Source organism: Bombus flavifrons, chromosome 14 (assembly GCF_040668555.2).
Source record: "Bombus flavifrons isolate JBK064 chromosome 14, iyBomFlav1_principal, whole genome shotgun sequence".
Taxonomy (NCBI): domain Eukaryota; kingdom Metazoa; phylum Arthropoda; class Insecta; order Hymenoptera; family Apidae; genus Bombus; species Bombus flavifrons.
Window position 1 is genome coordinate 5763927 of NC_138455.1, and position 24080 is coordinate 5788006.

The 24080-nt window shown below is 29.5% G+C and overlaps 2 protein-coding genes across 8 annotated transcripts in view; both read left to right on the top strand.

Annotated features, from left to right (window-relative positions):
* Positions 1 to 5259, top strand: part of LOC138186996 (uncharacterized) — a 43709-nt gene extending 38450 nt beyond the window's left edge. For both annotated transcript variants that reach the window (XM_069127401.1, XM_069127402.1), the window contains one exon: positions 2 to 5259. In XM_069127401.1, coding sequence (XP_068983502.1) covers positions 2 to 563 — 562 coding nt within the window. In that variant the 3' untranslated portion in view covers positions 564 to 5259. The remainder of the gene's footprint in view (position 1) is intronic.
* Positions 4752 to 24080, top strand: unk (RING finger protein unk). Of its 6 annotated transcripts, none has more exons than XM_069127404.1 (12): positions 6073 to 6212; positions 6599 to 6808; positions 11448 to 11870; positions 11951 to 12174; positions 12538 to 12680; positions 12765 to 12941; positions 13029 to 13221; positions 13298 to 13569; positions 13663 to 13872; positions 13966 to 14121; positions 14190 to 14351; positions 14615 to 24080. In XM_069127404.1, the coding sequence occupies exons 1-12, from the start codon at positions 6154 to 6156 to the stop codon at positions 14771 to 14773; spliced, it is 2388 nt and encodes a 795-aa protein (XP_068983505.1). In that variant the 5' UTR covers positions 6073 to 6153; the 3' UTR covers positions 14774 to 24080. The 6 variants fall into 6 exon arrangements, with proteins under 6 accessions (XP_068983511.1, XP_068983505.1, XP_068983506.1 ...); XM_069127405.1 differs by having other exon boundaries at positions 12550 to 12680; XM_069127406.1 differs by having other exon boundaries at positions 12553 to 12680.

The following is a 24080-nucleotide window of genomic DNA, read 5'->3' on the forward strand; positions in this document are numbered from 1 at the left end:
GTGATACTGGAGGACTTTTAACATCGACAAAAATTAGAAGACGCACAGCGTCCACGAATGGTACAACAGAGACACGCTGGCAGCCGTGGAAGCGGCAAATTCGTCCTTACAGTGCAGAAAAGTTGCTTATTCCACTTCCTATTCCGCATCCAGCACACATAGCTGTTACCATTCATAATCGCGATTCCGAAAATCCGATTCCCCTCGATTCGGAACTTTGTCAGAATATATTGAAAGCAATCGAAGAGTCGCCCGGTGAAATGTCCACCGAATATGTTAGTCGTTATAGAGGGGCTGCAGATTCTAGTTTCGATTCGGTAGCTTCACATTCTTCGATTTCTATTGAAACTGGCTTAGACAAAGATAACGATACTCAGGGAATGACAAACACCGATAAAGAGGGCGAAACTTATCATTGGACGCTGTCGAATTGGGGTGGTGGCATGACTAGGAGAAGAAACAATTCTGGATCTATAAAGGTCGATCTTGCATCTCCCGAAGACGTTACTCTGGACACAGATACCACTAGAGTGATGTTCAGTACGTACGGAACAACTGTTTGAACTGAGTTTACTGTTACGTCAAGTAAATATACTATATATAATAGGTGCAAGTAGAAACAGATAAGTGTAACTATGCAAAAGTCAGTTTAGACATAGATCTTTTGTTTAAACAATTTTTTTAAATACCCTGCATTTACTCATTTCATTTTTATTACACTGAGGTTGATTAAATAAAATTGTTCTTTGTCAAAAAAAGAGAAATTTTAATTAAAATGCATGAAATGAACTTTACTTAAAAAAAGACGGACGTTGGAAACCGCTAATTCGAAAGTTTATTATTATAGATTCAGTTGCATTTGGATATGTAATTTGAGAGCCAAGACTAGAAAACATTTTTTTAATTAGAATAATGTCTTATAATTCCAATAAACCTCGTTTTAAAAACACATCAGGATGTGTATAAAAATACATACAAAATTTCGGAAATGGTATATATACGTGCCTGTTGTAGCACATTATCAAAATCATTTTATTATATCTTAATATTTCGCGCATCAAAATCAAACATAGGAAAAATAAACGTTCTAAACATTCGAGATAAATGTTTTGTAGAATTTACATTAACATATACATATTATTATGTATAATTATCAGCATACCAATATCACTTTCATTGCAACAACAGAACATCATCTTCTGTGCCTAATCAGATATCTTATAAATCCATCTAAATTAGTACTCGATTAATTTAATTAATCAGTGGTCACTATTAAAAGTATTAATTTCTATTAAAACTTAAGTGAACCATCATGGTTGATAATATAATAAGTATATAGAATGTGCTCATCTGCAAAGTCTGGGATGTCATTACAGATTCATAATTTTTATGTATACAGGTTATAAGCAGAGTCAGATAAGTAGAATATTAGCATATGAATGGCCAGTGCCGTTAAAAAAAAACCTCTTTAAATCTATGTTAAAGAAGTTATACAACATTCTTATTGACATATTGTATATAGATAGTTAATTGTATAAATAAACTTGTTAATGTAATAATAATTCAAATACATTTTCTTGTTATTTACGCTAAAGGCCATTCAAAAGAATACATAAAAGTTTGCTCTCTTTCGATATTTACATAATTCATGTGAGATAATATCATAGGATTATTTCATTATAAACTGTTTATAAAATATCAAGCTGCCAGTATATCGCTTAATCTGACAGTAAAACAGTTCGAAACAGTTACAATTTATTTACACTACTCTCTCCTAAGAATATGCAAGCACAATTTAAAGAATTCTGTATTTTTTAATTAGGATTATTCAGAATTACAAATTACTAATTGAATCTTACACATGATAACTAATGATATATATTTATTTATTTTGAACAAATCGTATAATGCCTGTAAACTTTTTTAAATATCTTCTTTTCCTATACCTTTTTTTGTTGATTTTAATAATAATGTGTACATAAGTTGATTTTATTATATTTTATAATAAATGATACTAGTGTAATATTTGTATTCAACTATAATCATACAATATGAAATATGTAATTCTTGTCTTCTATTGTATTTGAGTGTATTAAGACATATTATGGAAATCAGAATTTTCAGTGATAACGAAGAAAGATATTATACAATCTTAATATTCAGATATATTAATTAAAATATGTAAATTCGATATCGCACAATGTAAAATGTATTAACCATAATAACACTGCAACACACTGCAAAAAATTGTTCATATTTAGATTATAACATTTTAGGATTGTATCTCAATGAGATTGGATGAAGGAAGCATAGAATTTTAAATATTTCATTTTACTGATATTCGAATATATTTAAATATTGTCTGTGTTAAAGAAAAAGAATGCATTTTACAGAATGCAATTGATTAGAACCTTAAAGAATACTCACTAAAATCCGATAAAGATACTTATAATAGATATTTATCTGTAGATGTTGTAAACCATAGAAATATTAAGAAGTAACGATTATACAATCTTTTGACCAGTTTTTGTTTGTTGTCAAACTGAATTAAGTAATAGTTAAGAGACTAAGCGCTCCATTTTTAAAGAAGGCACGTTTTTAAGATTGCCTTGGATTTTAGTACTATAATGCGCAAGTCCATCCAAAGAAAAACATCCAATGAGGAATACTGTCATGGTTTTTAACAACTATACAGTTAATTAATAATTGCATAATATCCATCCAAGGAGTGTTCAAAATTAGTAAGAACCTAAATACGTCTGATGGCAAACAGAATAATGCAATATATAAAAATAAGAAACCTATTTTAATGAAAATATATGTGTATGTAACATTCTTTGTTGCAAAAATTAATACAGCATAACATGGAGAAAACTTCCTTAAATATTAATTTGCTATATTAGCTTCAGTTAATTACACATATTTATTCGTTACTTCAGGAACATTATTTTATATGATATGAATAAAACTGTACAACATAATGATTGAACTAGCTAATTCTCTGAAACACAATTTCTAGGGAAACTAGTAATAATTTCTTCTATCAAATGCACTTATCAATAGCAATACAAAACTAAATCTGTTGTACATTATGAAAATTCCAATTTGAATGTTTCAAAGAATTATTCAGGGATAATTTCAAAGAAGAAAATCAGAATAGAATATTCAAATAATTATTTCTTATTGGGAATGAAATAAGAAATGCGTAAATGAATGAAAATCGGTAGTACTACGTATTATAATAGATTTAAAAAACAATTGTAGGAAACGTTGTATCATGAATGTAGCATTAATCAAACATGCGTACGTACAAACCAAATGTGTATTATTTTCATATATTGTAAAAGTATTATATTTTTATCAGTCTAACGAATGGTTCACATTTAGTTTGTGTCTAGGTATGTTAGTGTACTACAAGACTTTATTTAAGTATGTAGCGAACAAGAACGTAATTGTACAAAGTCAAATAAGTTATGAACGATAAATTAAAAAAAGGAAAATACATTTGCAATATTATATCGGAACCAATAACGAAACTTGAAATCGTATCTAAGTATAATAAATTTACGTAGAAATTAAAAATTGTACGTAGGTAGATTATAACTGCGAAACATTTACTATTTATAGTTATTATTATACTATCGCTCGTGTTTGCTATATATATATTTTCATTTTGAATTCCTATTCGAATGTAAAGTTGTACAAAACTATGATTGCGTATATCATAATTGCATAATGTAACATATTAGCAATATTTCTTGACAATTTATTAAAAAATTTTACTTATGACGATTCTTTTTTATCACGAATAATTATTTATATTAATCGTCATGACATTAAAAAAAAATGATTCCCTTTTAATACACGCTTTAAATCATAGTACGTATGTTTCTTCATAATACTATCGTACTCCTTCCCGTTTTTGTATACATCAAATGTAAATGTGATAAAAATAATGCTTATATTTTAATGCTTTTATCTTTTTTAAATTAAAGATATAATAAATTTTGTCAAAACATAAACATGCTTCAAAGAAGAATCATAAGAGTTTATGAAGTTGGAAATATTGCATTATATCTACTGTGTTACTGCAACAAAGTGAATTACATCATACAATAAAATACAATAAATATAATACAATATAACAGTATATTAATTATATTAATACAATCTTATATTAAATATTTGAGTAAAAGGGGAGATTAAAAATTAATTCGACAATGATTTAATATATTCAGAAAATGTGATGATTTTTATATTTCATATATATATGTGTGTAATATATATATATATTTTTTTTTTTTTTCTTATCAATAACGTATTCGTTCTATATTTTACTCAAAAAGCAACAAAAGGAAACTATTTTATTCAAAAATGAAATATCCATGCATGAAACAAGTCATTATAAATTATTCACATATTACGAATAAAATTTGTTGCGTATCAGCCCTCTGATTGGTCGAAATTGCGTATTTCGTTCATAACACATATTCGCTCAATTGCGCATGCTCAGAAAACCGGTATTTCCTCATATGTGTGACGTTTAAGCGGAAATTGTAAATTTGAGAAATTTATTATAAATGCAGCGACAATTATGAAAAAGGGAAGAACTGTAAATCAAAAATTGAATTGGTCTCGTAAAATCGCTTTGTAAGAAAAGTTGAAACTTTTGGTCACAATGAAATGGAAGCTTTTAATACGTTTTATTCATGAAAGAGGGGGGAAATAGACGAATTCTCGGTGATGCGAAAGGTGATGTTAAACGTTGCATATCGCAGATACAAGTCACGAAGCGTGGTCGGGACAAGTCTAGACGATCATCGTCGAGGAAAAACCGATGAAGCTTGACCGTACTCAACACAGGTATCTAAATATGTATCGAAATTGTTGTAAAGAACCGATAAGAAATGATGATTCATACGCGTAACCTTTACGATAACGAGTTACGTTAGCGAGCAGCTGAAAACGTGCCTGTGATATACATTTTAAGTATTGTGTGTTAAAAGCCCAGGGAGTTGTGAAATGTATTAGATCAGTGACCAAAGAAGTAACATAGTATACAAAATCCAATATGATGTAGAAAGTGAAAGTGAGAGTGTGAACAAAACTGAGGCGTTTCAATCGAATCGATATACCGAATCACAGACCGACATGCAGCTACGATGAACAAAATAAATAGGCCGGACATTTTCACGCGTGTCATTTATGATTTTATATTTCGCAACGCAACGCGTATTAAAACAAGCATTTACTGATTCATTCTCAATTTATTCTATTACTATTTTTATCAGAACGTATATACATTTATTTTTCAAGAAGTATTAAATATTAAAGTAAGCCACATTTGAATAACAGTAAAAAATTAAGCAAGAGAATAAGCGAATCTATTACAAGAAAAGGAAGATATCGATAGTACTTTATATATAATTCACACGAAGCATGTATCGAAAGTATATTCGAACCTAAAGAAAAGGAAAGAATTTTCATTAACACGAATCAACGTACAAACTACATGTATAATTGATATATTTATTAACAGAATATCAAAAATAAGACGCAATCGGTATTTGCAGAAGACTTGGTTACACGATGTTGATTCAGCTTCGGTGAGAACGTAGCATAGAATCGGAACTCGATCGAGGTCGAGCTTTAGTAATCGATTGTTGCATTTTCGGCGTCCTTCTCTTTTCCACACACAGGAGAGCCCTAGAATCACATACAAAAGTAATTAAATCAGTCTGAAATAGGACCTGATACAGTATCGATAAAGTGTAGAAAAATCAAATTCTTTTTGTAAGAGGCCGAGCATTGAGCACGGGTGCGTGTTTACGATACGGAGCGAACCAAAACATCAATGACCTTGAAAGAGAAGCAGTCACGTGACTGGGAGAGAGCACAAGGATTGGATAGTTTCGGCGCATATAATGTGTATTGCGTCGTGCGCACCCTATGTCCCGCATTCCGTGTCCGATAGATGGTTGAAAGTTTAGCGGGGGGAGAAGGGGCGAAAGACAGACTACGCGACGGCTTACGACGACGACGACGACGGGTACGACGACGACGAGGACGACGAGAAAAAACGGGAGAGGAGAGAGAGTGTGACTCGGTCCCCGTCTATGTGTGCGCGCGCGTTGCTCGGTTGTGTTGTCCAAGATGAAGTCCGACTCTAAACCTTTGTTGACAGCTCAGGCGGAAAAGGCGAATCATTACACGTAAGTAAGCGCCGGTCGCGCGTGCTACGTGAAAGAAAAAAGTGTTGGATAAAAAGAAATTTCGGAGAGTACTGAAAGAAAGAAAGAGTGCGTGATTCGGATAAAAATTAAATATAATAATAATGATAAAAAGTGAAGTGCTTAACAAAAAAAAGAGAATTCTAATGAGAATATAATATAATAAAAAAATACACGTAATGATAAATACGTATATGCCTATGTCCATATGCAAATAAAATAAAATAAAATAAAAACGAAAAGAGAAAAGAAAACGAAAGAGAACGGAATAAAAGAGGGAGGGCCGCGCGAGCACAGCAGCGCGGCATCGACGCGCGCGTCAAAATACGCCACGAAATAATGTGTAGCTCTGTGGATTCGCATTCCAGATACTTGAAGGAATTTCGCGTCGAACAATGTCCCCTCTTTATACAGCGCAAATGCACACAGCACCGACCCTTCACGTGCTTCAACTGGCACTTTATGAACCAGCGGAGGCGAAGACCGGTGAGAAAGAGGGACCGCACCTTCAACTATAGCGCTGATAATTATTGCACCAAGTACGATGAGACTACCGGCATATGTCCAGATGGAGACGAGTAAGTTTATCTATCAGTTAACATTGTGTATACATTATATACCATTTTTACCGTGGGGTTACGCTATCGGTGGATTACTCGTCCGTCGGTAGAGGGTATTACGAGTGATACAGTTGTGTGTTTCGTTAATTGGCCACCGAGATCAAAGCTTATTTGGCCAGTTATCGAGAGAGGTATATTTCTGAGAAATCTCCAGTATCTATCTCTTTATTGGATAAGACCTGAGATATCGATACATTGATATGTTTGTTTATTTTACATATATAATATTAAAGACTCACTTCAGGAAATCAGTTTGACGAAGTGGTGGAAGTAGAGACGGTCAGTTAGCGAAGCAAAATTCTGGCCAGTTAACGCGACATTACTATATCTCTTATGTCAGATACATCGATTTGTCGCAGTCAGCCGACGGCATCAAAACTTACGTAGTATTTAACATTTAATCTTTCCGTATTAAGAGATTCTTATTATCATCCTTTCACTTTGAAACACCTACGAATTTTATAGAGGAAAAGAGACATGGTTATCTATTATTCTTTGTTCGTTGTGTATGTATGTGCGTGCGTGCGTGCGTGCGTGCGCGCGCGCGCGCGTGTGTGTAAGCATATTAACATTGTTCTGCTTATAAAGCATGCAATGTATTCTTACTCAAGTTTGGAAACCGTAAATGAGTTTTAAAGTATGAATGAAAATGTTTCTTCGTGATCGAGTCTGATATCGATGTGAAAGAATAACAGAGGGGTCTATCGGATTTCTTTGTGTCGTTGACACGCGCGTGTTGTAACATGCATCTGCGTGGTAATGCGTAACGACGTAACATCTCTTTGAGAATAACCTATGTAACGAAGAGGAGGCCAATTTCGACGTAACTTTCGAGGGCACGCGTATGTGTTATATATATAATATATAACATGCATATATGTATGTAGCGAGCAAAAGTGATCGAAACATTGCTGCGTTCTCATATCTGATTCGTGTACGACAGAAAAGCAGTATGGACGTGTATAGTAGACATAATAGTTTCATTTATTTACACGCATCTTATGACTAGATTACAGATATTTATTACAGATATAGTAAATTTATAGATGTAATAATGTAGATAATATTATATGAAAAGAAATTAGGTGGATAATTTAATATTAAAAATGAAGAAATTATGTAAAAAGTATTCATTATAATGTTTAATAAATGAAATACATCTTAATTTAGGTTTCATTTGTTTATAAGAATATGATTTTATATAAACATCCGTAGTACTTTTATTTTATTTTATTTTATTTTATTTCATTTTATTTGTTATTTTAACTTCTACCTTAATGAAATACGTGCAATGTATATGTAGATATTGTTTGCAAATATATGAATGACAATAAAAAATTAATAAACATAATATTGCGTATATGCAAACCATGATTTATTTATTGCATACATTTATATGTTCGTATTACATTTAATGCATATACAAACACACAGAAAAAACAGATTTTTTTAATAAATTGTTTTATGTTTCTAAATAAGAAACTAAAAGAGGACAATATATAGAAAACTGGTACAATTTATATTTCTAAAAAATAATAAGTATAAACATTCGGCTATCACTATCGATTATAGATTTTTATAGATTTTAATAATGTTTGCATTCTTACTCAAAAAGTAAGACATCTTTCATAAATTTCTTCAGAGAAGAAAATGTTCAACTCCATCTTCTTAACGCTAGAACTATCAAAGAAGTCAAAATGACAAATCCATAATGTTTCTAGTAATTCTATACATTTGCAATATTATATTTTTTGGAATTTAAGTAATTTTTGCAATATTTATTCTTTTCACTTTTACTTAAGTTATCAGTAGTTCTATTGTTAAAATATCTTAAATCTAATGCTTAATGTTTCAAAATTACATTTTATAAAATTTTTCATAATACAGTATGTTTTTAATTAAAGTATTTATTCAAAAGAGTTCAAAGATTCGACGGTTATGTTTCGATTGTCTCATAGAATACGTATGTTGAAAATTTGACCTAAATTCTACAGGCAAGGAAGGAAAAGAATCAACTGTTACATAGGTATATTCATTGATTCTGACTAGTTTTTGCGGCTCAATCGCGAATCATTATTTTCAAACTAATTAATGCAACGTGTTTTTGGATTAATTCAATCGAATCGAAGCGAGCAAATTAAAACATCGCGAGTCATGTTCTTCTTGTTATGAATGTAAGCTTACACGCTTCCAGTCGCCATTGCTGATAGAATATAGCTACCGTCGGCTGTTAACCTGTTGTCATCCATTGTAGATAACCCAACGAAACTAAGCAGAAATTTCTCCATGCTTTCAGGCGTATAACTACACTTTCTTCCGCGGCCATCTTTTTTTCGAGGTTATCATTTCCTCTATTACACTTTTGTCCCTTTGTTTCTTAATTTGTATTATAATATTGTAACGCTTTCGATATGAAATATTCTGAAATCAATATTAAATATTTGAAGTATATAAATGGCGTCTAACTGTTCACTATGAAATATGAAAAAGGAAATATATAAGTATATTTGCATAATATTGAGGCTATTAACTCGAATTTGTTTATTTCTAGATATCCATGCAGGATATGATATTGAGACATAGATTTAGGTCATTGTTTTAAATTATCTTGTTGATAATTCCTTGCTTGATAAAAATTTATCGTTGATTTATTGTTCTCAGAATATTATTTTTAAAAAGAGTATTGTTTTAATCATTTCTTACTTGTTAATTAATATTGTAGAACTCATATGTGTGTAAAATAAATAAATAAGAAGAACAAATGAATAAGTAGACGTTGATGAATGATCTTTTAAGACGAACGAATAAAATTACGAGAATTATCACCAAGAACATTAAAACCTATTATCTGTTAATGAAAACAAACGAAACCAGTTTCTTTTAAGACTCTTGTGAAACCGTTAATAGACGAAGTTCAGCGTAAAAGCTTATTAAAAAATGTGCCAGGAATAATGTGAAAAATTCTTACGAATTATTTTTATGCTAAAAAATTTTCGTTATGCTTGCTACAATTTGCAAAACAAATTGTGCATTATTTGTTATCATTTATTACCTGTTATTATTGATTTTATAGTATTTTATTAACTTTTGCTATTACATTATATACTTATTAAGACATACCACAAAGATTTTTATATTCAAACTATTAACAAAATCGATACAATCCTTTCTAAATTAATTTATTAACATAAATATTTGAAACACGTTTTAAAAATTTAAGTAATAAAAATTATCATTATTTTTATTAGTATATTAATATTTATATCCATTTTTACATACAACGTACGCTAAAATAAGTTTGAATATTCTATTGAGTTTGGAGAAAAATATAAATACAAAGTAGCTACATTAACGTATTTAAGAAGGAAGAATTAAATATTTATTCAAGATTGAATTTTTTTCTATTTACGTGAAAATTACGTTTTGTTTAATATAATTTACAATAATTATCACAATTTAACTTTTATCACATCAACTTTCCCTCTGAAGAACACAAGATTGTGAGCGGCTTTTTAATTGATAATTAATTCGTGCACGGATATATTTGTCGTATTATTAATTATGATAAGGGTGTGCTGAATATTCGTTGCTTGCAGCGTTATATTTTTAGTTGATTTTCTTCATTCATAAATCATAAGTTTGCGATAATGGTTACTGTAATCATTTATTATTCTATTTTTATCTGAAATAAAAATTCGAAAGAATTGAATTGAAATCAGTCGTGATAAATTACTTTTTTTAAATGTTTTTAACATTAATCTCATGGAAGATTATAACGTATTGTTAAATAAGATTTTATATTTTTATTTCCACAATACAAAAACAGTGAGCTAAAAAATTATTTTATTTTAGATATTTCTATATACATTTTATGTAAAAAATAAATGAAAATATCCGTGATCGGTTTTCCCTCCAAAATATCCAGCGCCTCGAGTTCCCAAACAAAGGAGCCTACTGATATTGATTTTCTCTTACGTGGCATGGTGGCAACAAAGAATTATATGTGGTAATCCTTGTTGCTGCACCGTAAAATGTTCCGAAACCATTATGGTACAATTATAGCTCAGAAAATAAAACTATCTATCGAAAGTCCAAGGTCGTATTTGTTTTTCTGATAACTATTGTAAATTTTTTAATGTTTACCGCACTATATTGCATTCTTTTCTAATCTAAGTTAAATCTTAAAAGATACAATAGCTCGCGTAAAGCATGAATGCGCGAACCATATTAAGTTGTAGTTCTTATTAGAAAAATGAGTTCCTTGTAATGTCCAAAAATTATTTAATTGAATTTGTACAGTCTCTTATATAATCATTACATAATTTATCATGTATTATAAGACCTACATTGAATATGTTGTCATCAAACTATATTTAATAGTTTTTAGTTGACATTTAGTCTAACATTGAGTAGTATTAAAATTCAATTCTTTTGAATTAATGTATTTGTATATCCTAATTAACATTAATTTAGTAAAATTCTATTAGTTTATAATAATTAATTATTCAATAAGTTATCTTCATTTTTATGGTACATTTCTTATATACATTATGGTGCTGTTCTTCAATTAATTTACATAAATTTTGTTGTTAAACAGGTGTCCGTTTCTTCACCGTACTGCTGGTGACACAGAAAGGCGTTACCACCTACGTTATTATAAGACCTGCATGTGTGTCCATGATACAGACACACGTGGGTTCTGTGTCAAGAATGGCCCCCATTGTGCCTTTGCACATGGTAATCATGATCTTCGTCCCCCTGTTTATGACATTAAGGAGATACAGGCGCTGGAGAACCCTGATTCTGATCCTAATTCATCTTCTAATGGACCAAACATACTTGACAAAGAAAGGAACCTAATGAATGAAGATCCAAAATGGCAGGATACGAATTATGTACTCAGTAATTACAAAACAGAACCTTGTAAACGTCCACCAAGACTTTGTCGTCAGGGCTATGCCTGTCCACAATATCACAACAGTAAAGATAAAAGACGTAGTCCGCGCAAGTACAAGTACAGGTAAGTAATTGTCCCTAAATTTGAGAAAAACTTTAAAAATAACTATTTACAAATGTATCTAACTTGAAACTTCATTCTAGATCAACACCATGTCCTAATGTAAAACATGGAGAAGAATGGGGTGAACCAGGCAATTGTGAACAAGGAGATGCTTGTACATATTGTCATACACGTACAGAACAACAATTCCATCCTGAGATATACAAATCCACAAAGTGTAACGATGTACAACAAGCTGGATATTGTCCACGCGGAGTCTTCTGTGCTTTTGCACATGTTGACCGTGAGTGTACCCTCATAAACCGTACGTAAAACAGTTACTACTACTTTAGTAAGTTTCGTGCAACTTTTTTTTTTTTTTAATAATATTTTATTGGCTTCATTCACAATACTTAATCGCTTGATATGCAATTGATCAAAATAAATTCATATAACGCGCAAAGTCTACTAATGTATAAAAGCGCTTGTAATTGCTTCTATATAAAAATTATTTAACATTTTATATTTGCTTTTGAGAATTCTTTCTCTTTTTTTCTCCTTCTTTCTCTTTCTCTCTCTCTCTCTATTTGGTAAACATAGGCCTTTTGTAAATGATTAAACTTAGTATTCAAAATTGCTTCTCAAAATTGATATATTGGGACGTTGGTATGGTGTGCTGATGGAGCAGTGTTGCCAACAGAAGAAATGAGCCTGGCGAGGGACATGGCGGTACCTATAGATTGTGGCACCAATCTGGCAGATATTCTAAGCAATGCGCTTCCACCCGATAAGCGCAGTCATGAGAAGGATAAACAACTTAGTGATAGTAGTGTAAGTCTACTATGTACCTAAAAATAATGAATTTCTTTTAGATAATATATAATTTAGCGATATCATTAAATATTTGAATTACAGAATGGAAGCGGTGAAGTATCAGAATCAGCAAGTACTAGTAGCGTTGGCAGTAACAGTTCACACAGTAAAGCTCCTGGTGCTCAACTTCATAACTCCAATTCCAATAGCACCATAAACACTTCCAATCAGCAAAAGTTAACAAGCATACTTTATAATCCCAGTTCTCTTTTGCAAGTTGTAAGTTTGACCATTTGGTTGTGGAATCAATCAAATATCTGTACATTTAATAAAGGTCCAGTAAATAATTCTACGAATATTAAACAGGGTGAAATACGAAAACAAGTGGTTGCAATAGACAGTGATCCTTTATTAACGAAAGCAGAAAAAGCTCAACAGAAACAAAGCCTATATATTGCATATAGTTTGAATGGAACCTTAGGGAATCATTCATTAGCAACTACCGTCTCACCACTTTCAAGTTCATTTTACCCAAATGATACTGTGGAATCTGTAGTAGGTAAGGTAAAGTTAAAGAAGAATAGAGGAAAAGAATATTTTTACCCAGTTTTAATCATGATTTTTTTCCTTTTCAGGAAATGCATTAGACGAGTTACATCTAGATGACCCCTTAAATTTAGTAGAATCAATTCATAGGGATACTAATTCACCAATTAGCAATTCAATATCAGCAGGCCTAGCAAGTTCTGGACTATTAGGTAGCTCAGCACCAGTTAATATTCCTGGAATGAATGAACGTTCAGTTCTTACGAATTTTTCGCCATCAACATCCAGTCCACTGCAGCATCTACATTCGACTGGTTTTCTTACTGGATCTAGATTTTCTCACCAGGATTCAATAGAATCGGTAAATGAAGTATTTTATTCTGTTCTTTCGTCCGTTGCAGAAAAGAATGTCTTGGCACTATTTTAATATTTTATTTTGTTCCATTGATTTCAGACTATGCCATTTATGAATCAAGTATCAGACCCATTTAGCAATCATATTTCACAGCTTAGCAGTTCAGCTTCTAAGCTTAGCGGATTTAATAGTAGCTTATTTGATTTTACGAATCAAGGAATGTCTCCATCTCGTACTCAACCTCTCCCAGCATCTCCATTGGTTAATGCATTTTCCATTAGTCCGAGTAACACAGGATCTTTATCTGAGGTTAGAACTCCCCCAGTTTTTATTTCAGCATTATTGTTGATGAACTAAAATAAAGTTTAAGGGAGACATGTCGTTTGCATTAATTTGTCTTAGGTACAAAGACTCAGGGAGGAATTGACGTCAAGTCGTGCGCAACTAGCAACGTGGGACGAACGTATTAATCAAGCTAGAGCTGCTTGCGCTGCATGGCAATTAGAAAGTGAGGAGGCTAAAAGAAAAGCAAGTATCGCTGAACAGCAGAGAGATGAGGTAAATAGTAGTTATATTCGTTTTTTCTGTGAAATATATAAAGTTGGCGATATAAAAATTGTTAACAGGCCTTGTTACAAGTGAAAGCATTAAGGGTAGAAAATGAAGCGTCTAGTGGTGGACCATACCTTCACACATTGAGAAGAACAAGCGAGCTCAGATCGTTATCGATAGCCGCATTAAAATCAATTCAATCACAGCTTCGTTCGGATCTTGAAGAAGTAGAAAAGGTAAAACAAAGTTGTCATGCCAGCTTGAACAGCTGGTATATCAAGCGTTTCGCGAATAATGATTAATTTATCTGAAGAGGATGCGAAAGAATTAGATTCTACAGCTACCTCATCTTCATCAAACAGAATTTTCTTCTATTATCAATTAAACACGTTCCAATTGGCAATCAAGATTATCTCTGATAGAATTGTAAAGTCTAATCTATTTGCGATCGATCTGATTAATGGAAACACTATAGGTAGCTCAGTTGTTGCCGTTCCAGGTGCTGTACAGAGAAACGGCAACAAAGTGCATGGTTTGCGAAGAACAAAATCGCACTGTTACCCTCTCACCCTGTAACCACTACGTGGTCTGCTCGACGTGCGCTCCAAATCAACGAGAGTGCCCGTACTGCCAGACTCCGGTTGTCTCCACAAGTTAGGTCCGAATATTTTGTTAGAACGCCCGTTGTTATAATCTCCATTCTTTCTTAATAACCAAGACAAATATCCTTATAATTCTAATGTGAGTAGTACTAGGATTTTCAACGTAAATTCCCGGTACTTTAAATGCGATGGTATATAAAATGAACAATTAAAAGAATTTGTATTGCGATACATGTACAACCGCAATAGAAAAAGGAAACAAAAAAAACGATGAACAAATTTATTCAAATATATAATTTGACTGTCGCCAAAGTGAATATGGATGTGATAAGACTTCGTTTCCGTAGTCTCTATTTATCATACATCTTTGTGTCAACCGTCATGCTACTATATAGCTATTCATCAAGATTCAGATATCACATCCTTTATATTAAGGACACATATTAATGATCTTGGAATGGAAAACTAATTAATATATAATACAAGATACATTTACTAGCAGGGTGCTAGCTAAATAGTTAGCATTTAATAACACGCATGTGTGCCAGTTACACAAACAATGTAACGCGAAGGAAAAGAAAAACAATATAATCATAAATGATGGACAAAATTTTGGGACCTCTAAAGTATATATTTGTTTAAAAAATTGTAATACCATAATTAAACGCAACAAAAGATTAATGTCCCACAATATAATAGTTATAGAATAATTTCACTCAATTGTTGAGCTGTTAAACGTATGTCACAAGAGATGATATTTCTATTGTATTTAAAGATATATATTTAAATAGGATTTTTCAATTGACCCGTACTGATGGTAATAATACAAGTATTAACAAATTTTATATCCTTGGTTGGAAAGGTAGTACCGATACCTATATTATATAAGGAATATATATATATATATATGATTTCTAGATTTTTATACAAAATAATAAAATTGCTCATATTTATAACAAAAAACGAATTGGAATTCGTAAAAGAAAAGTATGTAAGAAAATAATACATTTCACAATTTCATTGTTAAAAGAAAAGGTATATGTATTATTTCAAACTTACAATGTTCTTGACATTATTCTCTTTGTTTTTCTTAGATATATATATACACATATATTTTTTTGTTTTTCATCTTTTATAATTTCTATAAAATATACTTAAATTATAATTCATTAAAAAAATGTTTTTATACTTTGGATACATCGAAAAACAGTGATAGTTGGTAGTTAAGATTTTTATACAAATACGATTTCTTTATTCTCTTTTCTTTTTTCCTCTCTTAATAGCTGATAGTATATCAATTAGTAGGTAGTCATTTGTATATGTTTCATTATGCTTCTCTTCTGTATATGGTATGTAGTATGTTACATTTTAAACTTTAAGTATGCTTAATATACATATAAATGAATATATATATACATATATATGTATATGAATACATTATATACTTACTATTGAAATTAAATAGTGTGTGATAGTAATGAAGAAACGTAATTTTGCGACAAAAGTACATTACTAAATTAATTAAACTCAATTTTTGTGTTATAAGTTTTTACATTTTTAGGTGTAAGAAATATTATGAATATTTAGGATTTTTCAATTTAATCAAAAGATGAAGGAGTAACTTATATTTATGATACCAGCGATAATTATGTGACATACGTATTACAGCTCGATATAAGCGACATGCAACTGAAAAAGCATGCCAACTAACTTTTTTCAATGAAACGCGTGAATACTGCGTTTTGTACACCGGCTCTATAAAACATTTTCATTTTGAATATGTAGCTGGTAATCATTACATTATAAAGCGACTATACATTCATGGTAAAGAAAGAAAGAAGGTAAAATATTGCCTAAAGTATAAATGAATAGTATAGATAGGACAACATTATCAAATTTTTTCCTGATAGACATAAAACATTACTATAACCAATTTTAAAGACTATTATTTAATATTTACGATATAATTAAAATTATTTTAAATGTATAATACCCTGCACAAATTGACTTTTTTTCAAAGGACAAGTATATTTTTGCGGATTATTACAGCTTTTTCATATAAGTCATGAATCTTGTTTAAAACAAACACAATATTATCAAATGAGAATACAAGGTATAAAAAAGTACACAAATTTCATTGAAACAGAAAAAAGAGGGTATTATAACAAACTTTACTTAATTATTTAAATATTTAATAACTCGACAATGAAGCTGATTGTTGTTTCTCCTTTCTTCAATTATCTTCATAGTTTAGTATCAAAAAGTGAGGCCAAAAAAGAAATAAATGTTTTTATTAGGTCCGTTTTTATTACAAATTATTAATATTAAAATATAATAGATGTTACTAAAAACATACAATTTTGCGTATCATGGTATAAACGATCCATCAAAGGATTATGTTTGTAAAGAAAGGAATGAAATGGAATGAAAATGGTAAAAAACAAAGTGTGTAACAAAGAAAATGTCAACATAAAGTAAGGATATTGTTATAAATACCAACTATGTATTATATTTCATCAAGTATGATGAATAGATGAATATTTTAATTTCTCCCGCGAGATCGTATATATCATGATATAATTTTCAAAGTACTATTTAGAATTTAATCAATTTAGCACTATAACAATGCATTTTTCAATTGTGTTTTTAAATGCATTCTTTATAAGTACTACAATCACAGCAGGTATGATAAAAAGAAAACGAGGTATTTGTCTCTTTGCATTCTTAGAATATATTTTATCTTAAAAATACTATTCTTAAATGCGATTCTTTTTTAAGTCGTCAATATTTTTTATGACTGTTATTATTGTTATTTTTGCTTTCATAAAAAAAAGAAATGTTCACACACTATCATCTTATAGAAATAGTAGGAGATCAACCAATTAAGATACTAGTTTGCCATTGAAAACTGTACTTATAAAGAATGCTTATTTCATCGACTTCTCATAATTATGATGTTCCCTCCAATGGGTTATATAGTTAAATATAATAGTAGCTATTGAAGATTAATTATCTCATGCTTTGAAATCAAATAAGAGTTTAAGCAAAAAAATAGAGTAACATAATCAAGATCATATGGAATAGCAAGTTTTTTTTTATTTTTAATTCTTTTTTCTTTTATTTTATATAATAATGAGGTGCATTATGATTGTGGCAAGTCGTATGAAAACCTAGGAAAGATATTCCTGAATGATATAATATTAAATATTATAAACAATTATGATATATATATATATATACATATATGTATGTATGTATGTATGTATATATGTATATATACTATTTTACTTATAACAATAACACAATTAAAATATTAATTACTAAGAGCATAAATTATTGTGAAAGCAACAAATTTAGCTACAAAATAGGTTAATAGGAGATTAACAAATAAAAAAATTAGTTAATATCGTGTACTAAAGAAAAAGCATACAGTTGAATATTTATATAATACACTGCCCCAATTGTTGGTTTTAATGATCATTTTTCTTCATATTTTTGGTATACGATATGTAATTCGTTATGAGATAGAGATTCTTCTAGATATTGACACATTGTCTTTATATACTTATAAATGTATAATAATTTTTGTCTTACTATAATTGAAATATTATATGTTTAATATATTGAATCTCTTAAATGTCAAAAAACTATATTTGTATAAATGAATCTTTATAAAGTTAATGGTAATTACTAAAATATTAACAATATAGTTGGTCTTCATCTAACACTGCACAAAGAAAACCAACAATAGGGCAGATCAAATTGAACAATATATTTTTGACAAGTTACAATAATACAAATACAAAACGTTACATGCTCTGTTTTGTGCGAATGATTCTTCTCTTGTGTTAAACATTACTAGAGCCAGAAGAGCCATATTGTGACCGCTTGTTTATGCACTAGTTGAACGTTACAGAGATTGCCAGTTGTTTCATTTTCTTTTTAAAAAGGGAAGTATTCGTGATCAAAGAATAGGCAGATGATGGTTCCCTAATGTTGAGAAAGAATTATCTGCACACTCCAGGCGGCAAAACATACACATAATCATTAGATTATTGTACAATAATGAATTACGTAAAATAGTAATATATAATATCTAAACAAAAAAAAAAACAAATTTGCTGAACATTTATATTACAATTTATAACTAAAGATACTTGCTATAAACCTGTATTACCTTTAATCACTTGTAATTTTGATATATGACTAATGCATTTGTTATTTAGATAATAGCAGTATGAATTCTGATAAATCAAGAGTACTCTGACTAAAACTAAAATTGATTTCTATCAATCGTAGAATGTGTTCTTGTTTGCAAAAATAACTGCTCAATATTTTGACAAAGAAAAAACAAACTAATAGTGGATACATTCTTTTTCTCATTCAATTACTATTTACTACTATTTACCACTATATATTTCGTATTCACCTTTTAGCTACTGTTTAAATCTATCTTCTCTCACATTGTTTTATTTTCTTCATTCTGCAAATGTGGACACATTGTTAATAATAATACAATTTTACCGTGTCTGGTGTTATTACGATTATTATGGAAATGTATGCTCTTTAAAATATTTATATTATTATCAGTTAATATAATACTGCAAAACTGCTTAGATTGTAGACTCGTGTGTATTTTGGTTGTGCAGGCTTTTAATTGGTAACTTTCTCCTAATTAAATGGTAGAATTTCTTTTTTTCATTTTATGATACACAATATGCAAACATTTTTGATCAGACTGAAATTAACATGAATCTGAACAACACACAGATACACATACACATAAAAGGAAAAGAAATCGAGTTCTACAGTACTGATATCTAAGCATTTTTGTATTAAATACGAGGTAGCAAATGGCTGTACAACTGTGATTATGTAATAACAATTTCTCTACTTAGATCTTATCGTTCGGTATGTCGGTATTTATGAAGATATAAATATTTTACATACAAAAACAAAAAAAGAAGAGAGAAGGCTGTAAAACTTTCAACTGTGCTCATTGACGCACTCATTGACGAATCCTCGACGTGCATTATTTATGATCTAATTATTAAAGGTATTGACAATTAAGAAGAAAGAAACTTGCACATTCGAGCATAAGATACAGCAAGCCCATAAAACTTTTGAAATCATTCTGATCGAAGCGAATGTTGTATTCTCAAATTATGTAAGAATCGTGAAGATGTTTCAATGACAAACAGGAGTCATTTCATTCTGCATTATTTTGACATGTGTTCTCTTTCTATCTACTCTGCATTTTAAAATTATTATGCATATTTTATTCTTTGCTGTCAATTACTAAATGAAAATAATATTACAATTTTTGCTAGTGACTGAACATTGAAAAGTTATAATAGTACATTAGTGGAAAAAAGTGTCACAACGCAAAAATTGAACTAATTATTTTTAATAAGATTTTTGTAACGATTACTACCTATTCATTCCTTTGAAGAAAATGTGTCAGTCATTTGCATCCTCATATTACAATATTTCATGCCTCGTGTCAAAATAATGTTAACAAAATTGCGTCACGAGCTCTTACTATACCACAGAAAAAATAAAAGAATCATTGGTTATTTATTACTCAACAGTTAATGGTCTGTTTTACATTTAAATTCAAGTATCAATGAAAATAAAGGAACTATACAAAAACAAATAATAAAATGAGAAGAACAGTTAGTAAAGTGCACAAGGTACAATCTGTAAACGGTGCCATTTTCAACAGATTTATGAAAGTAATAAAGTTACGTTTTGCGAGAAACAAATGTGATCTGTTAATGTTTCTAATTTCTATGGATAATTCTGCATTTCTGATGTGACGGAGATTCAAACGCTGATATTATTTATTCCTCTATCTCTTGTTAAAGCTTCAATGTCTAAAGCTTGTATAACTATTAACACTAATTTGTTAATTTATAATGAATAATGTTAGTGGCAAGTTAAAAAACACACCTTTGAAGTTAGAGAAACACAAGAAAACGAAAATAAAATATAATAACAAGATTTATTTTTCGTGTATACAGTAATGAATTGATGAAGCTGTTATTTTTAATTTGCAATTGACATTATTCGCTGAAATGTACCTTAATACTTTAAGTTGAAATTACATAGTATGGCAATTAAATTCAGTTAAATTATGTATAACTTCATTCTCAAGGTTTGTTAGTAGTTAACTCGATTTCCGCCCCCTTAGGTATGCAGGATTGTGTAGAAATATGTCCGTTAAAATATTTTAATATTTTTGCAATATTACAACACCGTCTTCCGGCACAATAATATTTGCATGTAGCCTAAAGCGCAGTAATAAATAATTTGAAATATTGCGGAAGGAGAGGAAATATTTATTACTAAGCTAGCTTGTCGTATATAGACGTTGTTCTCTTACAGTGCAAAGAAACAAATTTAGAAACATTTAACATAGATGAAGAAAAAGTATATTCGTGCTATAATGAAGCATGTATCTATATTGCGATAATAAATATTTTACTGAAACTGTTGTACGAACGAGAAGATATTTTCTGAAACACGATTGATCCATTTTCTTAAAATATAGAACTGGAAAGCAGCAAAGAAGATATATAACTTTTTAATATTTAAGGGAAAAATGAATACGCCGCTCGTACAATAAACATTTTGTGGGGTGACCACAATTATTAAAAGTATAGTGTAATACGTTTATTGTAACATATTTATTTCATAATCTCATAAGAATGAAATATTAATACCGATTATCGAAATGCAAATATAACTGTAAAAGTTTGTAACAGAATTCTGGGTTTTTACGTTTCCGTCATATTTTAATCTGCAACACATTATAGCAGTATTACAAAATCTATTGCAATCCTAACATTACAATATACTGAATAGTATATTATAGGAAAGAAGCTGCTGTTAACTTTATAAAAATTGTACATGAAAATTCATTTCTATAAAAAGATGGAATATTATATTCTAATAACCATAATTATTTGGATGATAATCTTTGAAGAATGTAGAAAATATTTTATGTACAATTTTTTATGGTTCGATTTTTCTTATGCTATTATTTGTACAGAACATTATTTTAAATCAAACAAATGTAATATTGAGAAACAATGCCTCTGTAAACCATTGATAATGGTCACCCTCACAAAAAGGATATAGTAGACATAATTGAAACAGCATTTGCAAGATAATAACGATAGATTATAAAAAAATTCATGGATATCTACGATTGTTCTGGTTGTAGTTACTTCTGTATGTGCATTTTTATACAATGATTGTGAATTTGTATAGGCTAAACTCATATCATTGCTAATTTTTCTATAAATTCAAAAGTTATATGTATTGAAGAGTTATCTTAATTAAGGTGTGCAAAATTTTGCAACATTTAGCAGAGGCGGGCAAAATTCTATAGTACATAAAGGAAAACAATTTAAATAACGTTTTTAAATAAATAAATGTTTAACACATAAGATCTGTAAATGTGTCCATGAAAGATGAAAAATAATACTGTTTAAACATTTATAAATTTATTCATAATAATAGTAGACTTATATTGATACAATTTTCATTTATTCTTCTAACTAGTAAATTTTGAAAACAATTATTTTATTTAATGAATACCTCATTTTTGAATGGAATAAAGACAAATGTGTAACATACAGTTTTATTAAACAATTTAAATGTGTGTAACTATGTAATGTACAATATTTCTACAGAAATAATAATAAAGTATTCATTTAATTATGAATACTTATTTTAATAGAGTATCAAGAACAAATATTTAGTAATAATAAATTTTTTATATAATAAATAAGAAAACTTAAAATACGAAGTATTAAAAAATGAGGTAGTGCCCGTTTCTGTACAAATTATTGCAATATTTCAATTACATTAAATCGACGTTAGTCAAAGGTGCTGCCAATAAGAAAAGAAAAACAAACACATACACTATCAATTAATCGAAGTATAAAAGCAACCAGAAAAATATTATTTTAAGATGACTGTATAGTATTATTGTCGTATACCAAGCATCTCGTACAACAAAATGTTAATATATAGTGTTTCGTATTATAACAATTTTTATAAATAAACTTTTCTATTCGACTTGAGAGGTGAAACGTTAATTATGGAAATTTATGATTTCATTTACAAATTTAATATCAGTGAGACCTAAAATGTTTTATCTTTTATTGCAATGTTAATCTACAATTGTTTTACATTTAAATTGATTTCATGTAATCATTCGAGTTAAAAGCAGAAGAATACTGAACTTTTAATTAACAAACAATTGTATAACCGTTTTTCGCAATCGAGTCGAATGGTAAACATTATATCATTACAGTTAACGATATTTGGTATTTAATTATTAATTATGAAAGAAGTGGTTGGTGTTATAGATCTTATATGTCGTTTAGAATGTCAGGCAGTACCTTGTAGTTACTAAAGAACAAAGTATTTTGTATATTTATCGATACTTTTTATTATGCATTAAAATTGCATTTATTATGTGCAGCGGTTAATACAAAAATGTGAAGTTGCTGGATCGGTCATTCATATCACCTTTTCTTTTTTTTCTTTTTGCGATTGAACAAAAGAACCCAACGAAAGGAAACAATGAAATATTTATGTGATTGTCGTATATAATTCTGATATGTTCTATAAGTATGTTAGTATTTTCATATAAAAATTGTATATATATTTAATCGTATTTTCAAGTAATCTTCTTTTTATATCAAAATTCAAGCTTGCAATTACTGAAGATTGTCCACGTATTCTATTTTGTATGACAAAATCAATTTTTTTAATTTATATATATAAGTTTAAATTCTTAAATTTTACAATAAGACTATGTTTCATTTATGTAGAAGGTAACAAAAAATGTTGAACAAATTGTAATTATTGTTTTTATTTATAGTATTAACGAGACTTCGTAAAGTAGAATATAATTTTCACATTCCACGTGAAGATTTTTTATAGAAGTACAAAAGTAATATGGGCTTGCATTTTTGATGTTCGTGTTCTGCCAAAACCGATGCAATTATTCACAAACCAAAAATATACTAGCATCTGTACGATGATTGAATAAGGTTTCATATCTGGTCGCATACCGAAAGAAAGACTACTTGAAATGTAAAGAAATAAAATGCAGTAAGTTTTCGTTGTCATTAACGGTTGTAGGCGAATTCTAATAAATGTCAGTACAAATTGAATGATGAAGAAAAAAAAGTGAAGCATCATTTGTGTGCAAATGACAAAAAAAAAAGAAATAAGAAGTTGATATTGACGACACGTATTTTTGGCAATACAATTTTAAATAACATATTTAAATTAACAATATAGCTGTAGTTAGAATGTTAGTAAATAAATTTTGTTCTAATA

Coding starts and splice junctions, on each gene's coding strand:
- unk (XM_069127404.1), top strand. CDS start 6,154: ATGAAGTCCGACTCTAAACCTTTGTTGACAGCTCAGGCGGAAAAGGCG. Junction 11,871..11,950: donor CCGCGCAAGTACAAGTACAG/GTAAGTAATTGT, acceptor ACTTCATTCTAG/ATCAACACCATGTCCTAATG. Junction 14,122..14,189: donor CTGAACAGCAGAGAGATGAG/GTAAATAGTAGT, acceptor AATTGTTAACAG/GCCTTGTTACAAGTGAAAGC.